The 27,151-nt window shown below is 43.6% G+C and overlaps 1 protein-coding gene across 1 annotated transcript in view; it reads right to left on the reverse strand.

The window, feature by feature from the left end:
* LOC137379754 (aldo-keto reductase family 1 member B1-like) overlaps window positions 1-26,683 on the reverse strand; it is a 49,876-nt gene extending 23,193 nt beyond the window's left edge. The window contains exons 1-6 of the mRNA XM_068051079.1: window positions 26,545-26,683; window positions 23,955-24,122; window positions 23,577-23,693; window positions 7,835-7,912; window positions 7,419-7,541; window positions 7,150-7,256 (exon numbers count right to left, since the gene is read on the reverse strand). Coding sequence (XP_067907180.1) covers window positions 7,150-7,256; window positions 7,419-7,541; window positions 7,835-7,912; window positions 23,577-23,693; window positions 23,955-24,122; window positions 26,545-26,604 — 653 coding nt within the window. The 5' untranslated portion in view covers window positions 26,605-26,683. The remainder of the gene's footprint in view (window positions 1-7,149; window positions 7,257-7,418; window positions 7,542-7,834; window positions 7,913-23,576; window positions 23,694-23,954; window positions 24,123-26,544) is intronic.
* Between the last annotated feature and the right edge of the window lie 468 nt (window positions 26,684-27,151).

A 27,151-nucleotide genomic window follows, 5' to 3' on the forward strand; every position in this document is an offset into this window, starting at 1 on the left:
ATAATTTCCTTGCTTTTGTACACTATACCTCTGCTTATAAAACCCAGGATCCTATATGCTTCCTTAACCACTTTCTCAACCTGCCCTGCCACTTTCAACAATTTGTGCACATATACCCCCAGGTCCCTCTGCTCCTGCACCCATTTGAAATTGTATTCTTTATTTTACATTGCTTCTCCTCATTCTTCCTACCAAAATGCACACTTCTCTGCATTAAATTGTATTTGCCATGTGCCCACCCATTCCATCAGCCTGTCTGTGTCCTCTTGAAGCCTATCACTCTCCTCCTCACAGTTCCCTATACTCTTAAGTTTTGTGTCATTTGCAAATTTTGAAATTTTGCTATGCACACCCAAGTCCAGGTCATTTTGACGAAGTAGTGGTCCAATACCAACCCCTGGGGAACCCCACTGTACAGCTTCCTCCAGTCTGAAAAAAATAACCATTCACCACTACTGTTGCCTGCCACTCAGCTAACTTTGTATCCATATAACTGACATGGGCGGAAAGTGGGATGAGGTCCTGCAAGCAGATTTTAAGAAGCTACAAAAGGAACTCGCAAGCAGAACCTCAAAAGTACCAATCTCCGAATTACTCCCTGTGCCAGACACTATTGAGTATACAGAGGATAGAGAAGATGAATACATGGCTGGAGAGGCGATACGAGAAAGGGCTTTAGATTCCTAGAACATTGGGACAGATTCTGGGAGATACCGAACTTGTACAGGTTGGGCCCAATGCCCTTGCAGGGTGGCTTGCTATTGCTACCGGGGAGGGTTGAACTAACTTGGCAAGAGGATGGGATTCACGATGCAACACTGGACAGACAGGAAAAACAAGGTGCACAAAGATTCGGGAGAGACAGATAGCACTAGAGCAAGAAATACACTGCAGCCCCACTGTAAGGTAGTCCTATAAAGTGCACAATCTGGTATAAAGTAAGGCTGGCTTGGACCCTAAAATTTGACTGACTTCAGGGATCAAAGTTTTCAGGAAAAGCCAAGAGGGTTACAAGTACTATTTTTGGTTGAAAACTTTCAGGAAGAATCAACATCCTTTAATTTATTTTGTTGTCTATTATTTAAACTGGAGTGCTGATGACATCAAAAGAATCAGGACTTGGAGGAGTGACTGAACCCAGCAATATAAAAAGGAGCTGAAATAATACCTGAAGAGTTATTAGCTCAGTGAGTTTATGCAAAGAGCAGCTGGGGCTGTTTCAGTTAAAACAGAGGAAATTACAGGGTGATAGTTATATAAAATTGCGAAGGGATGAGATAGTGTAGACAGAAACAGTCTGCTTCCAGTAATTTAGGGGTTTATAATGAGGAACATGGATAAAAGATTCAATGAAAGAGAGTTGAGAGAGTAGCAGAAACTTTTTTTAAAAAAACGTAGAGGTTGTGGAATGTACGCAGTGACTGAAACAGAGATAACATTTTAAGACTAGATGAGATATATAGTTCAAGAAAAGGGGAAGGAAGTCAAGGTAAGGAAACAAGGTGAACACATGGAATTAGGACTCTTCCTAGCTGAAGCTAAACCCAGAAAAATAACTTTTGTAAACATTCACTCTTCAGTAGTAAGACCCACTCTTCAAACACCTCCTTCCATTTGACAACTGTCATCCATGCCAGAGGTAGGGCACAGAGGTAACATTTCTAACAACTTCATTGAACTTCCTTTGACTTCATCTTAAGAGGGAAGAAAAAACTGACTGGTGTAAGCAACACAATTTATTCATGGCTGATATAATGCAGCCTCAGGATCTAGCCCCCTTGGACCACGCTGCAGCTGAACTTCAGTGCGGTTAGGTATTAGGTGGGGTCAGAGAAAGAGGGAATGCAAGAAGGCCTAAATTGGCTTTACTATGCATATATGTGAACGTACAGAGTGTGGTAAATAATTTAGTGGAGATGCTAGTGTAATGTTAATGGACTAGTCCAGAGGCCCAGACTAATGCCCTGTGGACATGGGTTCAAATCCCACCACAGTAACTGGTGGAATTTAAATTCAATTAATGTAATTACTTAATAAAAATCTGGAATTGAAAGCTAGTTTCAGTAATGGTGCCAAGGAACTATCAATTTTTGTAAAAACTCATCTGGTTCACTCATGTCCTTTAGGGAAGGAAATCTGCTATCCATACCTGGTCTGGCCTACATGCGAGTCCAGACCCACAGCAATGTGGCTGACTCTTAACTGCCCTCTGAAATGGCCTAGCAAGTCATTCAGTTGTCAAGGACAATGAATGAGAGATGGGCAACAAATGCTGGCCTTGCCAGTAACACCCACATCCCATGAAAGAATATAAAAACAGGTTGGTGAGCTGCAGGCGCAGGTATCCATCCATGTGGGAATGCTTGAATATCACTCTTGTAAAAATACAGTAAAGCCAATGACATTAGGAATTCAGACTCTTACTACCATATATTTATTGTCCAATTGCTCAGAATAAGCTGCATTTATCTCCCATAATGGAGAAAGTATGCCAGCATATGAAAGTAGTCATTTTGTTTATGACAAACAAAATCAGCAGTTTTACAATAATGAGATAAATAGGACTTGAGAGGGATGCAGTCAGAATCAAAGTCAGAGATCATTCAGTTAGAATTAAGAACAATTACATTCCTGGGTGGTCTAGAAGATGAATGCTTCAATAAACTATCCTGGAAACAATGCGTTGTGGAACCAACTAGGGATAAAGCTATTTTAGATCTAGTATTGTGTAATGAAGCAGGGTTAATTAGAAATGTCATAGTAAAAGATCCACTGGGAAATGGTGATCATAATATCATTGAATCCCATGTTAAGTTTGAAAGTGACATACTCCAATCACAAACAAGAACCTTGAGCTTAAACTTAGCCAATTACATAGGTATGAGGGGAAAACTGGCCAAGATAATTTGGATAAACAGACTAAAAGGTATGGCAGTAAATGAACAGTGGGAAACCTTTAAAGAAACAACTCAAAATGTTCAACAAAAATACATTTCTTTGAAAAACAAAAACTCAGCAAGAAAGGCCCATCCATGGCTCACTTAGGAAGTTTAGATTGAAAGAGGCTTACAAAGTTGCAAAACAGAAAGTAGCAAACCTGAGGATTGGGCATGTTTTAGAAACCAAAGGGCCACCAAAAGTTGATTAAAAAAAAAGGAACAGAATGAGAGTAAACGAACCAGTAATACAAAAAAAAACAAGCTACAAGAGCTTTTGTAGGTAAAGTAAACATTGGTCCCTTAGAAGTAATGACAGGAGAAATTATCATGGGGAATGAGGAAATGGCAGAGACATTGAACAAATATTTGTGTCTGTCTTCACAGTGGAAGACACAAATTCCAAACCAGAAATAGACAGTAACCTAGGGGCTAATTAGAGGAAATTAATATCAGCAGAGATAAAGTATTGGAGAAACTTAAAGGAATAAAATCTGACAAATCCCCGGGTCATGATCGTCTACACCCTAGGGTTCTAAAAGGGATAGCTGCAGATATAGTGGATGCGCTAGCTATTTTCCAAAATTCCTCTTATTTGGGAACGGTCCCATCAGACTGAAGTTGGCAACCGTTACACTGCTTTTCAAGAAAGGAGGGACAGAGAAAACTGAGCTACAGACCAGTTAGCCTAACAGTTGTCATTGGGAAAATGCTAGAATCTATTAAGGATGTCTTAACATTGCACTTAGAAAAGCACAGTATGATTAGAACAAGTCAACGTGGTTTTACTAAAGGGAAATCCTGTTTGACAAATGAGATTTTTTGAGGATGTAACGAGTAGTGAGATAAAAGCGAACCAATAGATGCAGTATACTTGGATTTCCAAAAGGCATTCGATGAGGAGCCACACAATAGGCAAGATAAGGGCGCATGGAGTTGGAGGCAATATATTAGCATGGATAGAGGATAGGTTAGCGGACAGAAAGCAAAGGGTGGGCATAAATGGGGCATTTTCAAATTGGCAGGCAGTGAATAGGGGAGTAAGGATCAGTGCTGGGGCCTCAGCTATTTACAATCTATACTAATGACTTAGATGGAGAGACAGAGAGTAATGCATAGAACCATTGAAAAGTTACAGCACAGAAGGAAGTCATTCAGCCCATCGTGTCTGCACCGGCTAATTAAAAAAAAAAACTAGCAGCCCAATCTAATCCCACCTTCCAGCACCTGGCCCGTAACCTTGCAGGTTACAGCACTTCAGGTGTATGTCTAGGTACCTTGTAAAACAAGTTGAGGGTTTCTGTCTCCACCATCGATCCGGGCAGTGAATTCCAGACACCCACCACCCTCTGGGTCAAAATGTTTTTCCTCATATCTCCTCTAATCCTTCCACCAATCACCTTAAATCTGTGCCCCCTGGTAATTGACCTCTCCGCCACGAGAAAACAGGTCCTTTCTGTCTTCTCTATCTAGGCGCCTCATAATTTTGTACACTTCAATTAAGTCATCCCTCAGCCTCCTCTGTTCTAAGTAAAACAACCCCAGCCCATCCAATCTTTCCTCATAGCTCCAACTTTCAAGCCCTGACAACATTCTTGTAAACCTCCTCAGTACGCTCTCCAGAGCAATTATGTCATTCCTGTAATGTGGTGACCAGAACTGTACACAATACTCCAGCTGTGGCCTAACCAGCAATTTGTACAAAGATACTTACATATATGATGATACAATGGTAGATAAGCTGTGGGCAGGACACAGAGGCTGCAAATAGATGTAGACACTTTAAGTGAGCGAGCAACAAGATGGTAGATGGAGTATAATGTAGAGAAATGTGAAGTTATTCACTGGTTGTAAGAATAGAAAAGCAGAATATTTAAGAGGTGAGAAACATACAAGTGTTGATGTTTAAAGAGACTTTTGTGTTCTTGTATAAGGAATGCAGAGAGTCAGCATTCAGATACAGCAAGCAATTAGGAAGGCAAATGTCACGTTGGCCTCAATTGCAAGGGGACTGGAGTACAGGAATAAGGAAGTCTTGCTACAATTGTGCAGGCTCTTGGTAAGACATCTGGACTATGTAAATTATGTACAATTTTCATCTCCACATTTAAGAAAGGATGTACTTGCATAGGAGGTGGTACAGCGAAGGTTCACTAAATTGGTCCCTGGGATGAGGCGGTTGCCTATGATGAGACGCTGAGTAAATTGGGCCTATATTCTCTGGAGTTTAGAAGAATGAGAGGTGATCTTATTGAAACATACTAGATCCTGAAGGGGCTGGACAGCATAGACACAAAGATGGTTTCCGCTGCTCAGGGAAATCTAAAACACAGGGCACAGTCTCAGGATAAGGGGCCGATCATTTAGGACTGAGATGAGGAGAAATTACTTCACTCAAAGGGTTGTGAATCTTTGGAATTCTACCCCAGAGGGTTGTGGATCTGGCATAGACAGATTTTTGGCCTCAGGGAATCAAGGGATATGGCGGGTGGGTGGACAAGTGGAATAGAAGTCTAACATCAGCCATGATTGTATTGAATGGTGGATCAGGCTCAATGAGCCACATGGTTGGCTCCTGTTCCTATTTCTTGTGTTCAAAGAGTAGTAAGAAGATAGAAGAGAAAATTTTCAGGCAAGGTACAGAAAGATAGAAGAACTACATAGTAGTGATAATGGGGTCTTCAATTAAATAGAAACAGGAGTACACCATACTGCAATTCGAGCCTGCTCCGCCATTCATTATGATCATGGCTGATCATCCAACTCAGTAACCTGTTTCCACTTTCGCCCCAAATCCCTCGATCCCTTTAAACCCAAGAGCTATATCTAACTCCTTCTTGAAAACATACAATGTTTTCGCCTCAACTGCTTTCTGTGGTAGCAAATTCCACAGGTTCACCACTCTCTGGGTGAAGAAATTTCTCCTCATCTCAGTCCTGAAAGGTTTACCCCGTATCCTTAGACTATGACCCCTGGTTCTGGACTCCCCCACCATCAGGAATATCCTTCCTGCATCTACCCTGTCAAGTCCTGTTAAAATTTTAGAGGTTTCTATGAGATTGCCCCCTCACTCTTCTGGACTCCAGCAAATATAATCCTAACCGACTCAATCTCTCCTCATACGTCAGTCCCGCCATCCCAGGAATCAGTCTGGTAAACCTTCGCTGCACTCCCTCTACAGCAAGATCATCCTTCCTCAGATAAGGAGACCAAAGTTGTACACAATATTCCAGGTGTGGACTCACCAAGACCCTGCAGAATTGCAGCAAGACATCTTAACATAGATTGGGATAAGAAATATAAAGAGCAAAAGGCGGGGAGCCTTTCCTGAAACGTGTACAAGAGAACGTTCTTGATCAGTGTGCATCTCCAGAAATGGGACAAATGGACCATGTTTCAGTGGGACAGCATTTGGGAAACAGTGATCATAATGTCATCAGGTTTACAGAGTTATAGAAAAGGACAAAGAACAAACGAAGTGTAAAAATACTTAACTGGAGGAGCAACAACTTCAAATGAGTTGAAAAAGGATCTGACCCAAGTACATTGGAAACAAAAATTGGTAGGTCAACAGTAACTGAATAATGGGGGACCGTCAAAGAAGAAATGGCTCAGGTACAGAGCAGACATATTCCTATGAGGTGGAAAGGAAAAGCATCCAAAGCTAAAGAACTGGAGAATGAGAACAAATTAGTGGCTAGCATAAAAAGTCTTTTATAAACATTAATAGTCAAAAAGGTAGTCAAAGGAAGATTGAGGCCAATTAGGGACCAAAAAGATTATATTCTTGTGGATGCAGAGATCTTGGCTAATTAACTAAAGGAATACTTTTTAATCCGCCTTTACTATAGGAGAAAATCTGCCAAAGTGTCAATAAAGGTCCACGCAATATTTCGTTAGCATAACAAAGTGAAAGCACACTCCTCAGGGGTGTAAACGATACAAGTTGAGTCAAGGAAGTTGGAAACATCAAGTACAGTGGTTTTGCCTCTCTATTCTGAAGGAATCCATAAACATTAAATAAAGCACAGGACTCCCGTCACCCATCCACCAGACCAATCTCCTTGGCAAACACACCAGCAACAGATCCCAGAACTGGAAAATGTACAACGAGATGCACGTTTTTTTAAGATATACATTATCCAGGGTCTTCAAGCTAGATTAGCAGTTTTAGCAGAATAGGTGCAGGTTAATGAATTAGTATATCAGATACCATGGTCTATCTGGAGATCCAAGTGGGCTATAGGCAGTCACAGCGATGCCTTTTGAACAGCAGTAAGAAATCAGATCGACTTGAGTCAGGTAAGGGTGACATTCAATCTATTAAAGCAAGCAGAACAGAAAAGAAAATATCAATATCAAAATTCAATAGGGCACTGAACTAGTGCCAATTTCTTTGTGAAATGTCATTAAATGCCATATGAAAAACAGTAGTAAAACTCTAGAATCTCATGATTACAAAATAACAGATCTAGACATCACCTGGCTGACTGCAGGTTTATGCTTCAAGTTTGGTTTATTTAGGATCCGGTCAATCTGCTCACAGTTAAAGTTGGACACTCCTATAGCTTTAACCATTCCAGCATCAACCAATTCTTCCATAGCCTGCAAAGGAAAAATAATGTTGCTCCTAAAATTAAGCGAATTAACGCCAGATTAACATAAGGACTATCCAGAATGCAGTGACATTTAGTGTAACTGAAGTCACTAGAGCAGCCAAGCAGGGAGGGGAATAAATTTATAAAAAGTTCAAAGTGAGCTTCAAACAAAAAAGCATCTCTATAGACAATCTTTCCATTTAAAATTACTTGAGAAATTATAAACGTGATTAATTTTGGAAGGCTGAACTTTCATCTAAAATGAAACCAAAGAATTAAGTCAAACTCACAAACACTTACCTCCCAGGTGTCGACAAAATCTGTGTCACTTGGTATTATCAACCCATTCTCATCCAAAGGTGTATTCTCATCACCAGCCTTGAAAGATATTTGTTAGAAGTTATTTTTAAAACCATGTTCCTGAAGCCTACAGCAGAATAGAGGTGCTAGAGAAGCAACAAAAGACATGGCTGAGTTTGCTAAGTGAGATATGGCAGAAGTTGGTGAATGGAAGACAAGATTTAGTAAATAATGATTTAAAAAACTCGCCAATCTATATTGCATAAGCACATACATCCAGTCCATAAATCTTACTTCATGTAAAACTTCTCAGCATGGATGCCCGGAGAAAATATTGGGTCTCACTAAGTTTACCCCAGATATTACAAAAGGTAAAAAAGCACACTCTGGTTTATTGAGGTACAAGCTTTCTATGCTTCTTCTGACCTTCCATTGCTGTTTCCTATGCTGCTTCATAGCGTTCACCTCCTCAGCCCATATCCCAACATCTACCTGTTCCCACACCATTCTTCCATAGCTCCTTCTCCACCCTCCATTACCAAAGTAGCCACTTGCTAACTACAAAAATTGCATTGCCTTTTTAGACAAGTGGGGCTTAAGCACTAGATGAATAAATAATAAACCAGGCTTTTGAGGACCCCATGAGCTTTCAGGGCCTGTGCTACTTCAAGTGGGAAATGGATAATTCCAGCTCTCAAAAGTGGCACTGGATTGCAAATCAAACAATAGCAGACAAGCAAAAAAATCAATTATATAGGTCATGGTACTGTAGTTTATTTTCCTCTAGAGAATATGTGGTGAGTCTTTAAGACTGGAAAAGGAGCCGTACTGCTTTAAGAACCAGCAAGCCTCAGGAGTTAGAGAAAATGCATTTTGGTTGCCGTTGGATACAACCATAAGGAGAGGGAACCAAGCAGCTTCAGAGAATACATCCTGGTTACCCGGCAACAGCCATTTAGGGACCCAGGACTGGAAAGACAATGTTACAATTCAATTTTGAACTGGCTTTTTTTTAGTTGAAGACAGTCTGTTGTAAGAGAACACAGACAGACAGTCAGTTGTTGTTAGCACCTGAAAGAAGAGCTCTCAGCCATTTAAACTGAAGGAAGAGAATTTTGTCTGTTTAATTATTATCTCAAAATTTAAAAAAAAATCAAGCCAAAATGGAGATCTCTGGTAATTTAAACTGAAGGAAGGGAAGTTAGACTGTGACAATCTTTTATCCCTCAAAAACTCTGAAGTCAGATTGATGCTATTGGAAGTGTTTGCAAGTGGGAGCCTAAATTGTAGTTCCAGTGTACAGGATGTTGAGAGTAGTGAGGTCAGGGATAAGGTTACAAGGCGCAAGAGGGCACTGGCAAGCAAGAACCTGGTTTAAAGTGTGTCTACTTCAACGCCAGGAGCATCCGGAATAAGGTGGGTGAGCTTGCAGCATGGGTTGGTACCTGGGATCTCGATGTAGTGGCCATTTCGGAGACATGGGTAGAGCAGGGGCAGGAATGGATGTTGCAGGTTCCGGGATTTAGATGTTTCAGTAAGAACAGAGAAGATGGTAAAAGAGGGGGGGGGGGGTGTGGCATTGTTAATCAAGGAGAGTACTACAGCAACAGAAAGGACATTTGAGGACTCGTCTACTGAGGTAGTATGGGCCGAGGTTAGAAACATGAGAGGTGAGGTCACCCTGTTGGGAGTCTTTTATAGACCTCCAAATAGTTCCAGAGATGTAGAGGAAAGGATAGCGAAGATGATTCTCGACAGGGGCGTGAGTAACAGGGTAGTTGTTATGGGGGACTTTAACTTTCCAAATATCGACTGGAAATACTATAGTTCGAGTACTTTAGATGGGTCAGTTTTTGTCCAGTGTGTGCAGGAGGGTTTTCTGACACAGGATGTAGACAGGCCAACCAGGGGCGATGCCACATTGGATTTGGTACTGGGTAATGAACCCGGACAGGTGTTAGATTTAGATGTAGGTGAGCACTTTGGTGATAGTGATCACAATTCGGTTAGGTTTACCTTAGCGATGGGCAGGGACAGGTATATTCCGCAGGGCAAGAATTATAGCTGGGGGAAAGGAAATTATGATGCGATTAGGCAAGATTTAGGATGCGTAGGATGGGGAAGGAAACTGCAGGGGATGGGAACAATCGAAATGTGGAGCTTATTTAAAGAGCAGCTACTGCGTGTCCTTGATAAGTATGTACCTGTGAGGCAGGGAGGAAGTTGTCGAGCGAGGGAGCCATGGTTTACTAAAGAAGTTGAAGCGCTTGTCAAGAAGAAGAAGGCTTATGTTAGGATGAGACGTGAAGGCTCAGTTAGGGCGCTTGAGAGTTGCAAGCTAGCCAGGAAGGATCTAAAGGGAGAGCTAAGAGGAGCAAGGAGAGGACACGAGAAGTCATTGGCGGATAGGATCAGGGAAAACCCTAAGGCTTTCTATAGGTATATCAGGAATAAAAGAATGACTAGAGTTAGATTAGGGCCAATCAAGGATAGTAGTGGGAAGTTGTGTGTGGAATCAGAGGAGATAGGGGAAGTGTTAAATGAATATTTTGCGTCAGTATTTACAGTAGAGAAAGAAAATGTTGTCAAGGAGAATACTGAGATTCAGGCTACTAGGCCAGATGGGATTGAGGTTCACAAGGAGGAGGTGTTATCAATTTTGGAAAGTGTGAAAATAGATTAGTCCCCTGGGCCAGATGGGATTTATCCTAGGATTCTCTGGGAAGCTAGGGAGGAGATTGCAGAGCCTTTGTCCTTGATCTTTATGTCGTCATTGTCGACAGGAATAGTGCCGGAAGACTGGAGGATAGCAAATGTTGTCCCCTTGTTCAAGAAGGGGAGTAGAGACAGCCCTGGTAATTATAGACCTGTGAGCCTTACTTCGGTTGTGGGTAAAATGTTGGAAAGGGTTATAAGAGACAGGATGTATAATCATCTTAAGAATAAGTTCATTAGCGATCGTCAGCACGGTTTTGAGACGGGTAGGTCGTGCCTCACAAACCTTATTGAGTTTTTCGAGAAGGTGACCAAACAGGTGGATGAGGGTAAAGCAGTGGATGCGGTGTATATGGATTTCAGTAAGGCGTTTGATAAGGTTCCCCACGGTAGGCTATTGCAGAAAATACGGAAGTATGGGGTTGAAGGTGATTTAGAGCTTTGGATCAGAAATTGGCTAGCTAAAAGAAGACAGAGAGTGGTGGTTGATGGCAAATGTTCATCCTGGAGTTTAGTTACTAGTGGTGTACCGCAAGGATCTGTTTTGGGGCCACTGCTGTTTGTCATTTTTATAAATGACCTGGAAGAGGGTGCAGAAGGGTGGGTTAGTAAATTTGCAGATGACACTAAGGTCGGTGGAGTTGTGGATAGTGCCGAAGGATGTTGTAGGGTACAGAGGGACATAGATAGGCTGCAGAGCTGGGCTGAGAGATGGCAAATGGAGTTTAATGCGGAAAAGTGCGAGGTGATTCACTTTGGAAGGAGTAACAGGAATGCAGAGTACTGGGCTAATGGGAAGATTCTTGGTAGTGTAGATGAACAGAGAGATCTTGGTGTCCAGGTGCATAAATCCCTGAAGGTTGCTACCCAGGTTAATAGGGCTGTTAAGAAGGCATATGGTGTGTTAGCTTTTATTAGTAGCGGGATCGAGTTTCGGAGCCACGAGGTTATGCTGCAGCTGTACAAAACTCTGGTGAGACCGCACCTAGAGTATTGCATGCAGTTCTGGTCACCGCATTATAGGAAGGATGTGGAAGCTATGGAAAGGGTGCAGAGGAGATTTACTAGGATGTTGCCTGGTATGGAGGGAAGGTCTTATGAGGAAAGGCTGAGGGACTTGAGGTTGTTTTCATTGGAGAGGAGGAGGAGGAGGAGGAGGTGACTTAATAGAGACATATAAGATAATCAGAGGGTTAGATAGGGTGGATAGTGAGAGTCTTTTTCCTCGGATGGTGATGGCAAACATGAGGGGACATAGCTTTTTTAAGTTGAGGGGTGATAGATATAGGACAGATGTCAGAGGTAGTTTCTTTACTCAGAGAGTAGTAGGGGCATGGAACGCCCTGCCTGCAACAGTAGTAGACTCGCCAACTTTAAGGGCATTTAAGTGGTCATTGGATAGACATATGGATTAAAATGGAATAGTGTAGGTCAGATGGTTTCACAGGTCGGCGCAACATCGAGGGCCGAAGGGCCGGTACTGCACTGTAATGTTCTAATTCTCAAAAAGTTGTTAATTGTTGAAATCCATCGCTGAAGGAAGGAAGGCATCAGTTACTGCTGGAATTAAACTATGGACTGTTCCACTGTGGAGGAACTTTTTTTCCCCATCAGACGGCTGTGAGGACTTCAAGCAACGCTGGGCTGTAAATTTGCAAGGACTCTTTTTTGTATTTTAAATGTTGTTTTTATTTTCATAGTGTTTAAGAATTTAGTTTTTCTAATTAAACAGTTAATTTGCTGATTTAAAGACACCTAGTTTGGTTAGCCTCATTCAGAGGTTAATAGATCGTACAATTTGGCTGGGGCTTTCTTTAATTTGGACAGTTTGAAATGATATGTTAATTCAATCCTGTCCCTCCACAGATTGCCTAACAGTGCGTTTCTCCCACCACAATCCAAATCGCATATTTTGATGGGGGCTTTGCCCTGAACAAATACAAACAGTGGCAGCCACAAAATAGTTAATTAAATAAATAAGCCCTAAATTGATGCACTACAGCTGAAGACGGAACATGCACACAATTTATCTAAACACCACCAGATACATCAATTTAGAACTCCACAAGGATGGTCTAATAGCTATGGTAGAATACTAGCAACCGAAAGGTCAGGAGTTCAAACCCCATACAAGTTCTTCTCTAAATTTGTCATCTTTCCTCCCTTACCATATATGAACATAATGAAATAGGAGCAGGCTATTTGGCCCTTCAAGCTTGCTCTGCCATTCAACAGGATCACGACTGATCTTCTACCTCAACTCCACCCTCCCACACTTTCCACATATTCCTGAATTCCTTCAGTATTTTAAATGATAACACAGGAGGGCATCCGTGCCTGTGTCCACTCTTTTAAAGAGCTATACAGCTAGTCCCACCCCCCAGGGCTTTCCCCATAGAATCACAAATGTTTTCATCCAATTTCTTCCACCACTCCTTTACGCAGTGCATTTCCAGATCATTGTAACTCACTGCATACATTTGCTCCCTTATGTTGCCTTTGGTTCTTTTGTAAATTATCTTAAATCTGTGTCCTTTTGTTACGAACTCGCCTGCTGCTAAACATAGAAAACGGGAGCACATCATTCAGCCCTTCGAGCCTGCTCCGCCATTCATTATGATCAGCAAACTCAGTAACCTGTTCCCACTTTCGCCCCATATCCTCTGATCCCTTTAAACCCAATAGCTAGATCTAACTCCTTCTTGAAAACATACAATGTTTTCGCCTCAACTGCTTTCTGTGGTAGTGAATTCCATAGGTTCACCACTCTCGGTGAATAAATTTCTCCTCATCTCAGTCCTGAGTGGTTTACCCCATATCCTTAGACTATGACCCCTGGTTCTGGACTCCCCCACCATCAGGAACATCCTTCCTGCACAAGTTCCGTTAGAATTTTATAGGTTTCTATGAGATCCCCCCCTCACTCTTCTGAACTCCAGCGAATATAATCCTAACCGACTCAATCTCTCCTCGTACGTCAGTCCCGCCATCCAAGGAATCAGTCTGGTAAACTTTTGCTGCATTCCCTCTATAGCAAGAGCATCCTTCCTCAGATAAGGAGACCAAAACTGCACACAATATTCTAGGTGTGGACTCACCAAGGCCCAGTATAATTGCAGCAAGACATCCCTGCTCCTGTACTCGAATCCTCTCACTATGAAGGCCAACATACCATTTGCCTTTTTTAACGCCTATTGGACCTGCATTCTTACCTTCAGTGACTGGTGTACAAGAACACCCAGGTCTCATTGCATATTCCCCTCTCTCATTTTATAGCCGTTCAGATAATAATCTGCCTTCCTGTTTTTGCAACCAAAGTGGATAACCTCACATTTATCCACATTATACTGCATCTGCCATGAATTTGCCCACTCACTCAACTTGTCCACATCACCCTGAAGCCTCTCTGCAGCCTCCTCACAACTCACCCTCCCACCCAGTTTTGTATCATCTGCAAATTTGGAGATATTACATTTAGTTCCCTCATCTAAATTATTAATATATATTGTGAATAGCTGGGGGCCTAGCACCGATCCCTGCAGTACCCCACTAGTCACTGCCTGCCATTCGGAAAAAGAGCCATTTATCACTACTCTTTGTTTCCTGTCTGCCAACCAAATTTTCTGTCCATCGCAATACACTATCCCCTATCCCATGCGCTTTAATTTTACACGCTAATCTCTTATGTGGGACTTTGTTGAAAGTCTTCTGAAAGTCCAAATAAACCACATCCACTGGCTCCCCCTCATCAACGCTAATTATTGTAGATTTGTCAAGCGTGATTTCCCTTTCGTAAATTCATGCTGACTCTGCCCGATTCTACCACTTTCTCTAAGTGCTCGGCTATTAAATCTTTGATAATGGACTCTAGAATTTTCCCCACTACCGACGTCAGGCTGACTGGTCTATAATTCCCTGCTTTCTCTCTACCTCCCTTTTTAAATAGTGGGGTTACATTAGCTACCCTCCAATCTGTAGGAACTGTTCCAGATTCTATAAAATCTTGCAAGATGACCACCAATGCATCCACTATTTCTAGGGCCACTTCCTTAAGTACTCTGGGATGCAGACCATCAGGCCCTGGGGATTTATCGGCCTTCAATCCCATCAATTTCCCCAACACCATTTCTCTACTAATACTGATTTCCTTCAGTTCTTCTCTCTCACTAAGCCCTGTGTTCCCCAACATTTCTGGTATGATATTTGTGTCCTCCTTTGTGAAGACAGAACCAAAGTATGCATTTAGTTGGTCAAACATTTCTTTGTTCCCCATAATAAATGCCCCTGTTTCTGACTGTAAAGGACCTACATTTGTCTTCACCAATATTTTTCTCTTCACATACCTATAGAAACTTTTACAGTCAGTTTTTACATTCCCTGCAAGCTTGCTCTCGTACTCTATTTTCCCCTTTTTAATGAATCTCTTGGTCCTCCTGTGCTGAATTCTAAACTGCTCCCAATCCTCAGGTCTGTTCTTTTTTCTGGCAAATTTATCTGCCTCTTCCTTGGATCTAATGCTATCTCTAATTTCCCTTGTAAGCCATGGTTTGGCTACCTTTCCTCTTTTACTTTTGCACCAGACAGGAACTAACAATTGTTGCAGTTCATCCATGCGCTCTTTGAATGTTTGCCATTGCCTTTCCACCATTGTCCCATCAAGTAACGTTTCCCAATCCATCATAGCCAACTCGCGTCTCATACCTTCGTAGTTTCCTTTACTAAGATTCAGGACCCTAGTCTCAGAATCAACTATGTCACTCTCTGTCTTGATGAAGAATTCTATCGTATTACGGTCGCTCATCCCCAAGGGGTCTCACACAACTAGATCATCAATTATTCCTCTCTCATTACACAATACCCAGTCTAGGATGGCCTGTTCTCTAGTTGGTTCCTCAACGTATTGGTCCAGAAAACCATCTTGTATACACTCCAAGAATTCCTCCTCTATGGCATTGTGACTAAATTGATTTTCCCAATCTATATGCAGATTAAACTCACCCATAATTACAGTTGCTCCTTTATCGCATGCGTCTATAATTTCCTGTTTAATGCCATTCCCAACATCACTACAGTTTGGGGGTCTATATACAACCCCCCTTAGTGTTTCTCAGCCCTACCCATACAGATTCCACATCGTCAGAGCTAATATTTTTCCTCACTATTACGTTAATTTCCTCTTTAATCTGCAATGCAACTCCATCGCCTTTTGCTTTTTGTCTGTCCTTCCTAACTACTGAATACCCCGGATGTTCATTTCCCACCCTGATCACTTTGCAGCCATGTCTTCATAATCCCTACTATATCACACCCATTTACATATATTTGCACGATTAATTCATCCACTTTATTGCGAATGCTCCACGCGTTCAGGCACAAAATCTTAAATCTTGTCTTTTTAACATTATTTGTCCCCTTCCCACTATTTTTCACTGCGGCCCTGTTTGATTCTGGCCCTTGATTTCTCTACCCATCACTTTTCTTATTTCCCTTACTGTCTTTTGTTCTGGTCTATGATTCCCCCCTCCTCTGACTCCTTGCAAAGGTTCCCATCCCCCTGCCATTTTAGTTTAAACCCTCCCCAACCACTCTAGCAAATACACCCCCTAGGACATGTCCTGTCTAGGTGTAACCCATCCAATTTGTACTGTCCCTACTTCCCCCAGAACTGGTCCCAATGTCCCAGGAATCTAAAACTCTCCCCCCTCCCCTGAGATCACTACCTTTGAGGTCCTACTTTTCAACTTTCTTCCTAACTCCCTAGATTCTGCTTTTACGACTGCATCCATTTTTTTAAAAAATACAAACGTTGTTTGTACCAACATGTACCACGACCATTAGCTGTTCACCCTCCCCCTTCATAATGTCCTGTAACCGCTCTGAGACATCCTTGACTCTCGCACCAGGGAGGCAACATACCATCCTGGAGTCTCTTTTGTGGCCACAGATATGCCTATCTACTCCCCTTACAATTGAATCTCCTATAACTATTGCATTGCCACACTTTTTACTCCTCCCCTGTGCAGCAGAGCCAACCAGGTGCAATGAATTGGGCTGTTGCTGCTTTGCCGAGAGGCCACTCCCCCAACAGTATCCAAATCAGTATATCTGTTTTGCAGGGTAATAGCCACAGGAGATTCCTGCACTGCCTGCCTAGTCCTCTTGCTCTGCCTGGTGGTCACCCATTCCCTTCTTGCCTGTGGGGTCTGAGCCTGCGGTGTGACCACTTCTCTATACATGCTATCCACGATACTCTCCGCCTCATGGATGCTCCACAGTGTCCCCAGCTGCCGCTCCAGCTCCGAAACCCAGGCTTCCAGGAGCTGCAGCTGGAGGCACTTCCTGCACACATGCTGGTCCTGGACACTCGAATTGTCCCTGGCTTCCCACATAGAGCACAAGGAGCACACCATGGCTTTGAGCTCTCCTGCCATGACTTAACCCTTTAAGTTAAACCTTTTGGAAGATCTTAAGATCAAATATCAATTACTCCTGGGCCCTTCTTCCCTGGTCCTCGTTACTACAGAACTCCCTAAAAAACACTACTTACTATATATGAAAATAAACTAAACCTTTCTTACCTTAGATACTTACCCAGCTATTTAGAGCTATTCCCTAACAGCAGTGACTCGCCAACCAATCACCTTGCAGCTTTCCTGTGACGTCACTGTTGGCTTTTTTGTCAAAACTCCAGCGCGCCTGAAGAGGTCCGACTGCTCTCCGCTCCTGAAGGTAAGTGAAGGCCCCAAGCCTTGCACTGAATTTATCCACTCCCGGTTCTGGTTGTTTCCACACAGGTCCCACTGCTCTCCGCTCCTGAAGGCGAGTCTGCTAGAAACAATTTCTCCTTATTCACTCATTCAAATTCATTCATAATTTGAACACCTTCATTAAATCTCCTCTTGACCTTCTTTCTCCAAGGAGAACACCAGCTTCTCCAGTCACAGCATAACTGAAGTCATTCATCCTTGGTATATCCATTGAATCTCTTTCTGCACTCTACCCAATACCTTGACATACTTCCTAAAGTGTGGTCGCCTGAATTGGCCATAATACTCCAGCTATAATCACCAAAGAAAGTTTGTAGAATCAAAATGGTTACAGGGTAGAAGGTGGTCATTTGACCCATCGCATCCATGCTGGCAGTCTGTAAGAGTAACCCAGCTAATCCCACTCCCCAGCCATTTGCCCGCAGCTCTACAATTTATTTTTCCCATTCTGGTGCTCTCCAATTCCCTTTTGAAAGCCATGATTGAATCCACCTCCACCACACTCTTAGGCAGTGCATTCCAACTCCTAACCCCTCGCTGTGTACAAAAGTTTTTCATGTCACCATTGGTTCTTTTGCCAGTCACCTTGCATCAGTATCTTTGGGTTCTCAATCATGCTGCCAATGGAAGGTTTCTCCCAATCTACTCTGTCCAGCCCCCTCATGATTTTGAGAACCTCTATCAAATCTCCTTTCAACCTTCCCCATGGAGAATAACCCCAGCTTCTCCAATCTATTCATGTCACTGAAGTCCCTCAATCCTGCAATCATTCTTGTAAGTTTTTCCTGCACCCTCTCCAAATCCTTCACATCCTTCCTAAAGTGCTGCCCAGAACTGGACACAATACTTCAGTTCAAGCCGAACCAGTATTGCGTAAACGCTCACCATAACTTACTTGCTTTTGTACTCTATACCTCTAATTATAAAGCTCCCCGGAATCCCATATGCATCATTTGTCACTTTCTCAATTTGCCCTGCCACCTTCAATGATTTGTACACATATAACCCACGTTCCTCTGTATCCTTTATTTTATATTTTCATTCTGCCTACCAAATTGTATCACTTCACACTTCTCTGCATTAAATTTCATCTGCCACGTGTCTGCCCATTCCTCCAGCCTATGTCCTCTTGAAGTCAATCACTCTCTTCCTCACAGTTCACAATGCTTCCAATTTTAACATAACTTGCTTGCTTTTGTACTCTGTGCCTCTATTCATAAAAAGGCATATGCGATTCTTGCTTTAACCAGTCTTCTCAACGCATCCCGTCATCCTCAGTCTTGTGTACGTACACACCCGTGACTCAGTTTCTGCACCCCCTTTAAAGTTGTACTGTTTTGATCATATTGACTCTCATTCTTGCTACCAAAATGAATTACTTTACAACTTGCTGCATCAAATGTTACCTGCCATGTGTCTGCCCATTTCACCAGTCTGTCAATGTTCTTCATAAGTCTGTTATTGTCCTCCTCACTGTCTCTGCTGCCCTCTTCCCCCAACTTCAACATGCTGGCCAAAACCTCTCTTCCCATGGTCTTATTACCCCATTTCTGCTATGTCTCCCCATCCCTGACCAAACAGATAATTACTAGAGGCTTTCCAAATTCAATGCATTGTTTCCTTCATTTTGGGGAAGGAGGGGCAGGGGAGAAAAGTAGTAAATTAAATTTTTTTTTTAAAAAACAGCCTGGCCCTCTGTCTCAAACAACTCCAATTTATGGATGGGCTACGAGGTACCTTGCCCCCACCCCTCCAGAATTGCAAATTGCCTAAATCAATGCTAGCAGTAGCCATTTCCTTGGCTTGAGCTGCTCTTTAGCTACAACGGAGGTTGAAATTGCTCTACCCATCACTTATGCAATGCAATTACCTTGTGGGAGAGCAGCGGACCTGTGGGAAGAACACAAGAGCGAGGAGTGGATAAATACAGCCCAAGGATCGCGGTCTAGAGCACTTACCTTCCGGGAGAGCAGCAGAGAGGAGTCCAGGCGTGCCGGAGTTTGAAAGCAAACTGAGCAGTGACGTCACAGGAAAACTGCAAGGTGATTGGTTGCTGAGTAACTACTGTTCGGGAGTAATTCCAAACAGTTGGGTTAGTGCACCAGTGTTAGGGTGCGTGTGTAAATAGCTTAATAGTAAAGGAATAAGTGAGTAGCTGCTTTTTTTTTTTTGAGTAAGGTTTATTTTAACTAGTGAACTGTATTGATTTTTAGTAGGATTTATCAGTACTAGTAAAGTTTTTATTAATAATTCTAAGTTGTGGTATTGGTAAGGTTTTTTTTTTTAAAGCAGTAGCAAAGGGTCAACTAATAAAGAAAGAAATGGCAGGGTTGCTTCAACCTCAAAAGTGCACCTCTTGTGCTATGTGGGAGCTACAGGATGCTTCCCGTATCCTGGAGAACCATTTGTGCAGGAAGCGTCATCAACTGAAGCAGCTTGAGCTCTGGTTTTTGGAACCCGAGTGGCAGGCAGGGTCAAGGGATGTCACTGAGCGGCTGCAGAGCATCCTGAAGGGGGAAGGTGAACAGCCAGCAGTCATGGTCCACATCAGAACCAAGGACATAGGTAGAAAGAGGGATGTAGTCTTGCAGTCAGAATTTAGGGAGCTAGGTAAGAAATTACCAAGCAGGACCTCAAAAGTAGTTATCTCCGCATTACTCCCAGTGCCACGCGCAAGTGAGTATAGGAATAGAAGGATAAGATAGATGAATGCATGGCTGGAAAGATGGTGCAGGAGGGAGGGCTTCAGATTCCTGGAATATTGGGACCAGCTCTCAGGGAGATGGGACCTGTACAGGTCCAACGGGTTGCACCTGAACAGAGCTGGGACTGAGTTCCTTGCGGAACGTTTTGCTCGTGCTGTTGGGGAGGGTTAAAACTAGTTTGGCACGGGGATGGGGACCTGAGAATAGACTCAACTGAGACAAAATCAGAAATGAAAATGGAAGGCAGAAAATTAATGGATGAGTCTGGAAGACAGAAGAAACAAGAGTTAGAAAAGAAGAGAGGTTTGCAGCGCTCAAGGGTATCTATTTCAATGCAAGGAGTATGACAAATAAAGCAGATGAGCTGAGGGCACAGATAGACTCGTGGCAGTACGATATAGCTATTGCAGAAACATGGCTCAAGGAAGGACAGGACTGGCAGCTCAACATTCCTGGTTACAGGGTTTTCAGACATAATAGGGAGGGGGATAAGAAAGGAGGGGGAAGTGTCAATTTTGGTGAAGGAAATCATTACAGCTGTGAGAAGGGATGATATTTTGGAGGGTTCATCAAATGAGGCCATATGGATTGAGCTAAGGAACAAAAAAAGGGGAAATCACATTGCTGGAACTATAGACCCCCAATAAGTCAGAGGGAGATAGATGAGTAACTATGCAGGCAAATCGAGAAGTGCAAGAACAACAGGACAGTAATAATGGGATAATTAAAATCCCCTAATATGAACTGGGATAGTTTTAGAGCAGAATTCTTGAGGTGCATTCAGGAAAACTTTTTTGTCCAGTATATAGCAAGTCCTTAGTTTTAGGAAATGAAGATGGGCAGGTGGAAGCAATGGCAGTGGGAGGGCATTTTGGTAGTAGGAATCATAATTCAGTCAGTTTTAGCATAATTATGGAAAAGGACAGAGATAGAACAGCAAATAGAGTTCTCAATTGCGGCAAGGCCAATTTTACTAAACTAAGGAGTGATTTAGTAAAAATGGACTGGAAATAGCTACTTGAAGGTAAATCAGTGTCAGAACAGTGGGAGACATTCAAAGGGGAGATTCAAGGGGTTCAGGGTAAACATATTCCCACAAAGAAAGTGAGGCGGCCAAATCTAGAGCCCCATGGATGTCAAGTAGCCTATAAAAAGGTAAGAAAAGGAAAGCTTATGTCCGACACCGAGAACTCAATTCTACAGAATTGCAGTGCAGTGGTTAGCACCGCAGCCTCACAGCTCCAACGACCCAATTCTGAGTACTGCCTGTGTGGAGTTTGCAAGTTCTCCCTGTGTCTGCGTGGGTTTCCTCCGGGTGCTCCGGTTTCCTCCCACAGCCAAAAGACTTGCAGGTTGATAGGTAAATTGGCCATTATAAATTGTCCCTAGTATAAGTAGGTGGTAGGGGAATATAGGGACAAGTGAGGATGTGGTAGGAATATGGGATTAGTATAAATGGGTGGTTAATGGTCGGCACAGACTCGGTGGGCCGAAGGGCCTGTTTCAGTGCTGTATCTCTAAATCAAAAAAATCAAATCAGAAAGCTGTGAGGAGTATAGAAAGTGGAGGGGTGAAATCAAAAAGGAAATTAGGAAAGCAAAGACAGAGCATGAAAGAATATTAGCAATAAAAATCAAGGTGCGCCCAAAGATGTTTTATCAATACATTAAGAGTAAGAGGATAACTAAAGGAGAAAGTGAGGTAGAAGATATTCGTATGGTTCTTAATCAATACTTTGCATCTGTCTTCACAAAAGAGGGGCACAATGCAGATATTGTAGTTAAGGAGGAAGAGTGTGAACTTTTCAATGTGATCAACATCGGGAGAAAGGAAGTATTAATGGGATTAACACCCTTGAAAGTTGATAAACCACCAGGGCCAGATGAAATGTATCCTAGACTGTTAAAAGAAACAAGAGAGGAAATAGCAGAGGGTCTGACCATCATTTTCCAGTCCTCACTGGGTACACGTATGGTGCCGGGGAATTGAAGAAATGCTCATGTTATACCTCTGTTTAAAAAAGGGAGCGAAGGATAAACCGAATAATTACAGGCCAGTTAGTCTAACCTCAGTAGTGGACAAATATTTGGAATCTATTCTGAGAGACAGGATAAACGGTCTCTTAGAAAGGCACAGGTTAATCAACGGTAGTCGGCATGGATTTGTTAAGGGAAGATCTTGTTTGACCAACTTGATCGAACATTTTTGAAGTAACAAGGAAGATAGATGAGGGTAGTGCAGATGATGTGGTCTACATGGATTTTAGCAGGCTTTTGACAAGGTCCCACATGCCAGACTAGTTAAAAAAAAATCCCACGGGATCCAAGAAAATGCAGCAAGGTGGATACAAAATTGGCTCAGTGGCAGGAAACAAAGGGTAATTGTTGGCAGCTGTTTTAGTGACTGGAGGGCTGTTTCCAGTGACGTTCCGCAGGGCTCAGTACTGGGTCCCCTGCTTTTTGTGGTGTATATTAACAATTTGGACGTAAATGTAGGGGGCAGCATCAAGAAGTTTGTGGACGACACTAAGATTGGCCGTGTGATAGATAGCGAGGCGGATAGCTGTAGGCTGAAGAAAGATATTGATGGTCTGGTCAGATGGGCAAAATGTAGCAAATGGAATTCAACTTAGAGAAGCGTGAGGTGATGCAATTGGGAAGGTCAAACAAGGCAAAGGAATATACAATTAACAGGAAAATACTGAAAAGTATAGAGGAAGTAAGGAACCTTACAGTGTATGTCCACAGATTCCTGAAGGTAGCAGGACAGGTTGATAAGGTGGTTAAGAAGGCAAATGGAATTCTTTCCTTTATTAGCTGAGGTGTAGACTACAAGAGCAGGGAGTTATGCTGGAACTATATAACTCATTGGTTAGGTCACAACTTGAGTACTGTGTGTAGTTCTGGTCACCTCATTGCAGAAAGGATGTAATTGCACGAGAGAGGGTACAGAGGAGATTTACGAGGATGTTGCCAGGACTGGAAAAATGCAGCTATGAGGAAAGATCAGATAGGCTGGTGTTGATCCCCTTGGAACAGGGAAGGCTAAGGGGAGATCTGATTGAAATGTACAAGATTTTGAGGGGCCTAGATAGAGGGGAGGTGAAGGATTTATTCACCTTAGCAGAGAGGTCAGTGATGAGGGGGCACAGATTTAAAGTGATTGGTAGAAAAATTAGAGGGGAGATGAGGAAAATCTTTTTCAAATCAGAGGGTGGTGATGGTCTGAAACTCACTGCCTGAAAGGGTAGTTGAGGATGAAACCCTCAACCCATTCAAAAGGCGTCTCCATATGCACCTTAAGTGCTGTAAGCTGCAGGACTACGGACCAAATGCTGGAAGGTGGGACTAGAATAGGAGGATCATTTTCCAGCCAGCACAGACATGATGGGCCAAGTGACCTCTATCTGTGCCTTAAACTTTCTATGATTCTAATGTTCCCTGCACTTCAAAAATCAAATCAGTGCTCTAAACAATCCAGTGAACAAATGATTATTTGACAGTGTAAGGAAATTAAGAGAAAGATGTACTAAAAGGTCCTATTTAGACACATTACCTTGAATCCCATGGGCCAGTGAATAAGGTAGAGGTCCAGATAATCCAGTTTCAGGTCAGATAGGGTGGTACAACAGGCCGCCTTCACCTGATCTTTTGCATGAAAGGTGCTCCACAGCTAATAGGGCAATGGAAACTAGCATTAGCATGACTTCCAATATTAATGCATTAAAAATTGCACTTTTGAGCTGATATGGCACATGCCCCATCAGACAATCCATTTCTCTTTTTGGAGTGTGGAATTCCTCTAATAGATGGCAATAATTTGCAGACAGTTAAAAGGGCTCCAAGAGTTCAATTGTGGTAAATCAAATACATTCTTTCACTTCCTTTCGCAAAATAAATGCACTTCCCTTCCTTTCAAAACTCTCCACTTTACCTTACTGACAATGAAGAGGTCTTTACGCTTTACAAACCCCTCCTTAATCTTCTGCTGTATGGCATCACCCACTTCCTTCTCATTCTCATAAACGTATGCACCATCAATGTGACGATACCCTGTAGCAATTGCCTCCTTCACTGCTGCAGTCACTTTACCTGGCGGGGACTGAACAAAGTAAGATGCTCATCAAAACAAAATCAAAAGCTTGTGTGGAGCAATTTTATGTGAATTATTGTCACCAATCCCAATGCACCAACCCTTCCTATCACATCACTAACATCCCTCTTTCGCAGAATGTTTACTCACACTCAGCACTCATATCACCACTCTTTGCAAACATGCATCGCTCTGTTCACAAGTCCCTAACTCAGATTGTATCCCTAACTCCCATCTTTGCTCATCTATCATCTTTACTCTCCCTGTGCTGCATAACCAATACCGCTGACCTATACCCACTCACACAGCCGATACCCCTGCCCCATAACCACACACATAGCCGATACCCCTGCCCCATACCAACACACATAGCCGATACCCCTGCCCCATCCCACCCCACCCCACCTACATAGCAGATGCCCCTATAATAAAAGCAAAATACTGCAGATGCTGGAAATCAGAAATAAAAACAAGAAATTCTGGAAATACTCAGCAGGCCTGGCAGCATCTGTGGAGAGAGAAGCAGAGTTAACGGTTCAGGTCAGTGACCCTTCATCAGAACTGACAAATATTAGAAATGTAAAAGGTTTTAAGCAAGTAAAGCAGGGGTGGGGCAAGAGATACCAAAAGAGATGTTGATAGGACAAGGTCACAGAGAATAACTGACCAGAAGGTCATGGAACAAAGGCAAACGGTATGTTAATAGTGTGGTGAAAGACAAAGCCTGTCCTGGGATTGCTGCAGTGTTCCAGCGAACATCAACGCGAGCTCGACGAACAGTATCTCATTTACCGATTAGGCACACTACAGCCTGCCGGACTGTATATTGAGTTCAATGATTTCAGAGCATGACGTCACCTCCCCCCCCACCCCCTTTTTATGATTAGTTATTTTTTCTTTTTTATATGGTTATTTTATTTTAGTTTTTTTTTTAAAGTTTGTCTCTACTGTGCCTTCCCACTATTTCTGTTTTAATGTGTGTGCTTGGTGTGCTTTGTACTTTACAGTCAATTCACACCCTCTCTGTACTAACGCTTTTTCTTTCAGCACACCATTAACATATCGTTTGCCTTTGTTCCATAACCTTCTGGTCAGTTATTCTCTGTGACCTTGTCCTATCAACATCTCTTTTGGTATCTCTTGCCCCACCCCTGCTTTCTTGCTTAAAACCTTTTAAATTTCTAATATTTGTCAGTTCTGAAGAAGGGTCAATGACCCTTTAACGTTAACTCTGCTTCTTTTCCAGCATTTCTTGTTTTTATTATCGCCGATACCCCTTCCCCAGGCCCACCCACATGGCCGATACCCCTTCCCCAGGCCCACCCACATGGCCGATACCCCTTCCCCAGGCCCACCCACATGGCCGATACCCCTTCCCCAGGCCCACCCACATGGCCGATACCCCTTCCCCAGGCCCACCCACATGGCCGATACCCCTTCCCCAGGCCCACCCACATGGCCGATACCCCTTCCCCAGGCCCACCCACATGGCCGATACCCCTTCCCCAGGCCCACCCACATGGCCGATACCCCTTCCCCAGGCCCACCCACATGGCCGATACCCCTTCCCCAGGCCCACCCACATGGCAGATACCCCTTCCCCACGCCCACCCACATGGCAGATACCCCTTCCCCACACCCACCCACATGGCAGATACCCCTTCCCCACACCCACCCACATGGCAGATACCCCTTCCCCACACCCACCCACATGGCAGATACCCCTTCCCCACACCCACCCACATGGCAGATACCCCTTCCCCACACCCACCCACATGGCAGATACCCCTTCCCCACACCCACCCACATGGCAGATACCCCTTCCCCACACGGCAGATACCCCTTCCCCACACCCACCCACATGGCAGATACCCCTTCCCCACACCCACCCACATGGCAGATACCCCTTCCCCACACCCACCCACATGGCAGATACCCCTTCCCCACACCCACCCACATGGCAGATACCCCTTCCCCACACCCACCCACATGGCAGATACCCCTTCCCCACACCCACCCACATGGCAGATACCCCTTCCCCACACCCACCCACATGGCAGATACCCCTTCCCCACACCCACCCACATGGCAGATACCCCTTCCCCACACCCACCCACACCGCAGATACCCCTTCCCCACACCCACCCACACCGCAGATACCCCTTCCCCACACCCACCCACACCGCAGATACCCCTGCCCGATATTCACCGGCGTACGATACCCGTATTTCCCCATTTCTTAACCCTTCCCCTCGCTATAGTTCGAGCTTGCGGAAGGAGAAGGGCAAAAGATGCCGATCGCTCCCACACCAGCACTGAACACGGGCCAGGAGCCAGTGCAGCAGGCTGCATCGCCACTACTAACAAAACATTCCTCCTCCCCGCCCGCCCCACGGAGCCGCCCGAGCCCGGCGATGGCGGCTTCACTCACTTTCCATGTCCCCAGGCCAAGGATGGGCATGCAGTCTCCAGTGTTAAGAGTAACAGACATATCTCCAACTGATGGAAAGTTCCAGACTTTTCGGCTCGCGTGTTGCTGTTGCTGTTTTAAATCAGATGAGAACCGCGAGCTGCTCACTGGGCGGGGCATGAAGCCGAGCTGCTCCTCTGATTGGCCCGGAGGCAATGTCAGTCAAACCCTGGTTAGGAGCCCCGCCCCTTCCTTGTGCGTCTGCGCGGTGCTGCGATGTAACATCAATCAGTCTGGGCATGGAGGTTTGGGTTCAAGTTCGCAGTCCAGAGGCTTCAGCACAGAGTCTAGGCTGGTCCTCCCATTGCAGTACTCAGGGAATGCTATACTGTGAGACCAGACATTAAACTGAGACTGTAAAAAACTATTATTCGAATAGCAGGAGAGACTCTGTGCCCTGGCCAATATTCAATCCTCAGCCAACATCATAAAAGCAAATTATCTGTTTTTTAATAGAAACAAATGTTGAGCAAACTAGCGAGAGAAATAGAGTCAATGTTTCAGGTCGATGAACTCTCATCAGAACTTATCTGGTTATTATGTAATTGCTTTTTATGGGAGCTGCTAT

This window comes from Heterodontus francisci, chromosome 18 (genome assembly GCF_036365525.1).
Source record: "Heterodontus francisci isolate sHetFra1 chromosome 18, sHetFra1.hap1, whole genome shotgun sequence".
Lineage (NCBI taxonomy): Eukaryota > Metazoa > Chordata > Chondrichthyes > Heterodontiformes > Heterodontidae > Heterodontus > Heterodontus francisci.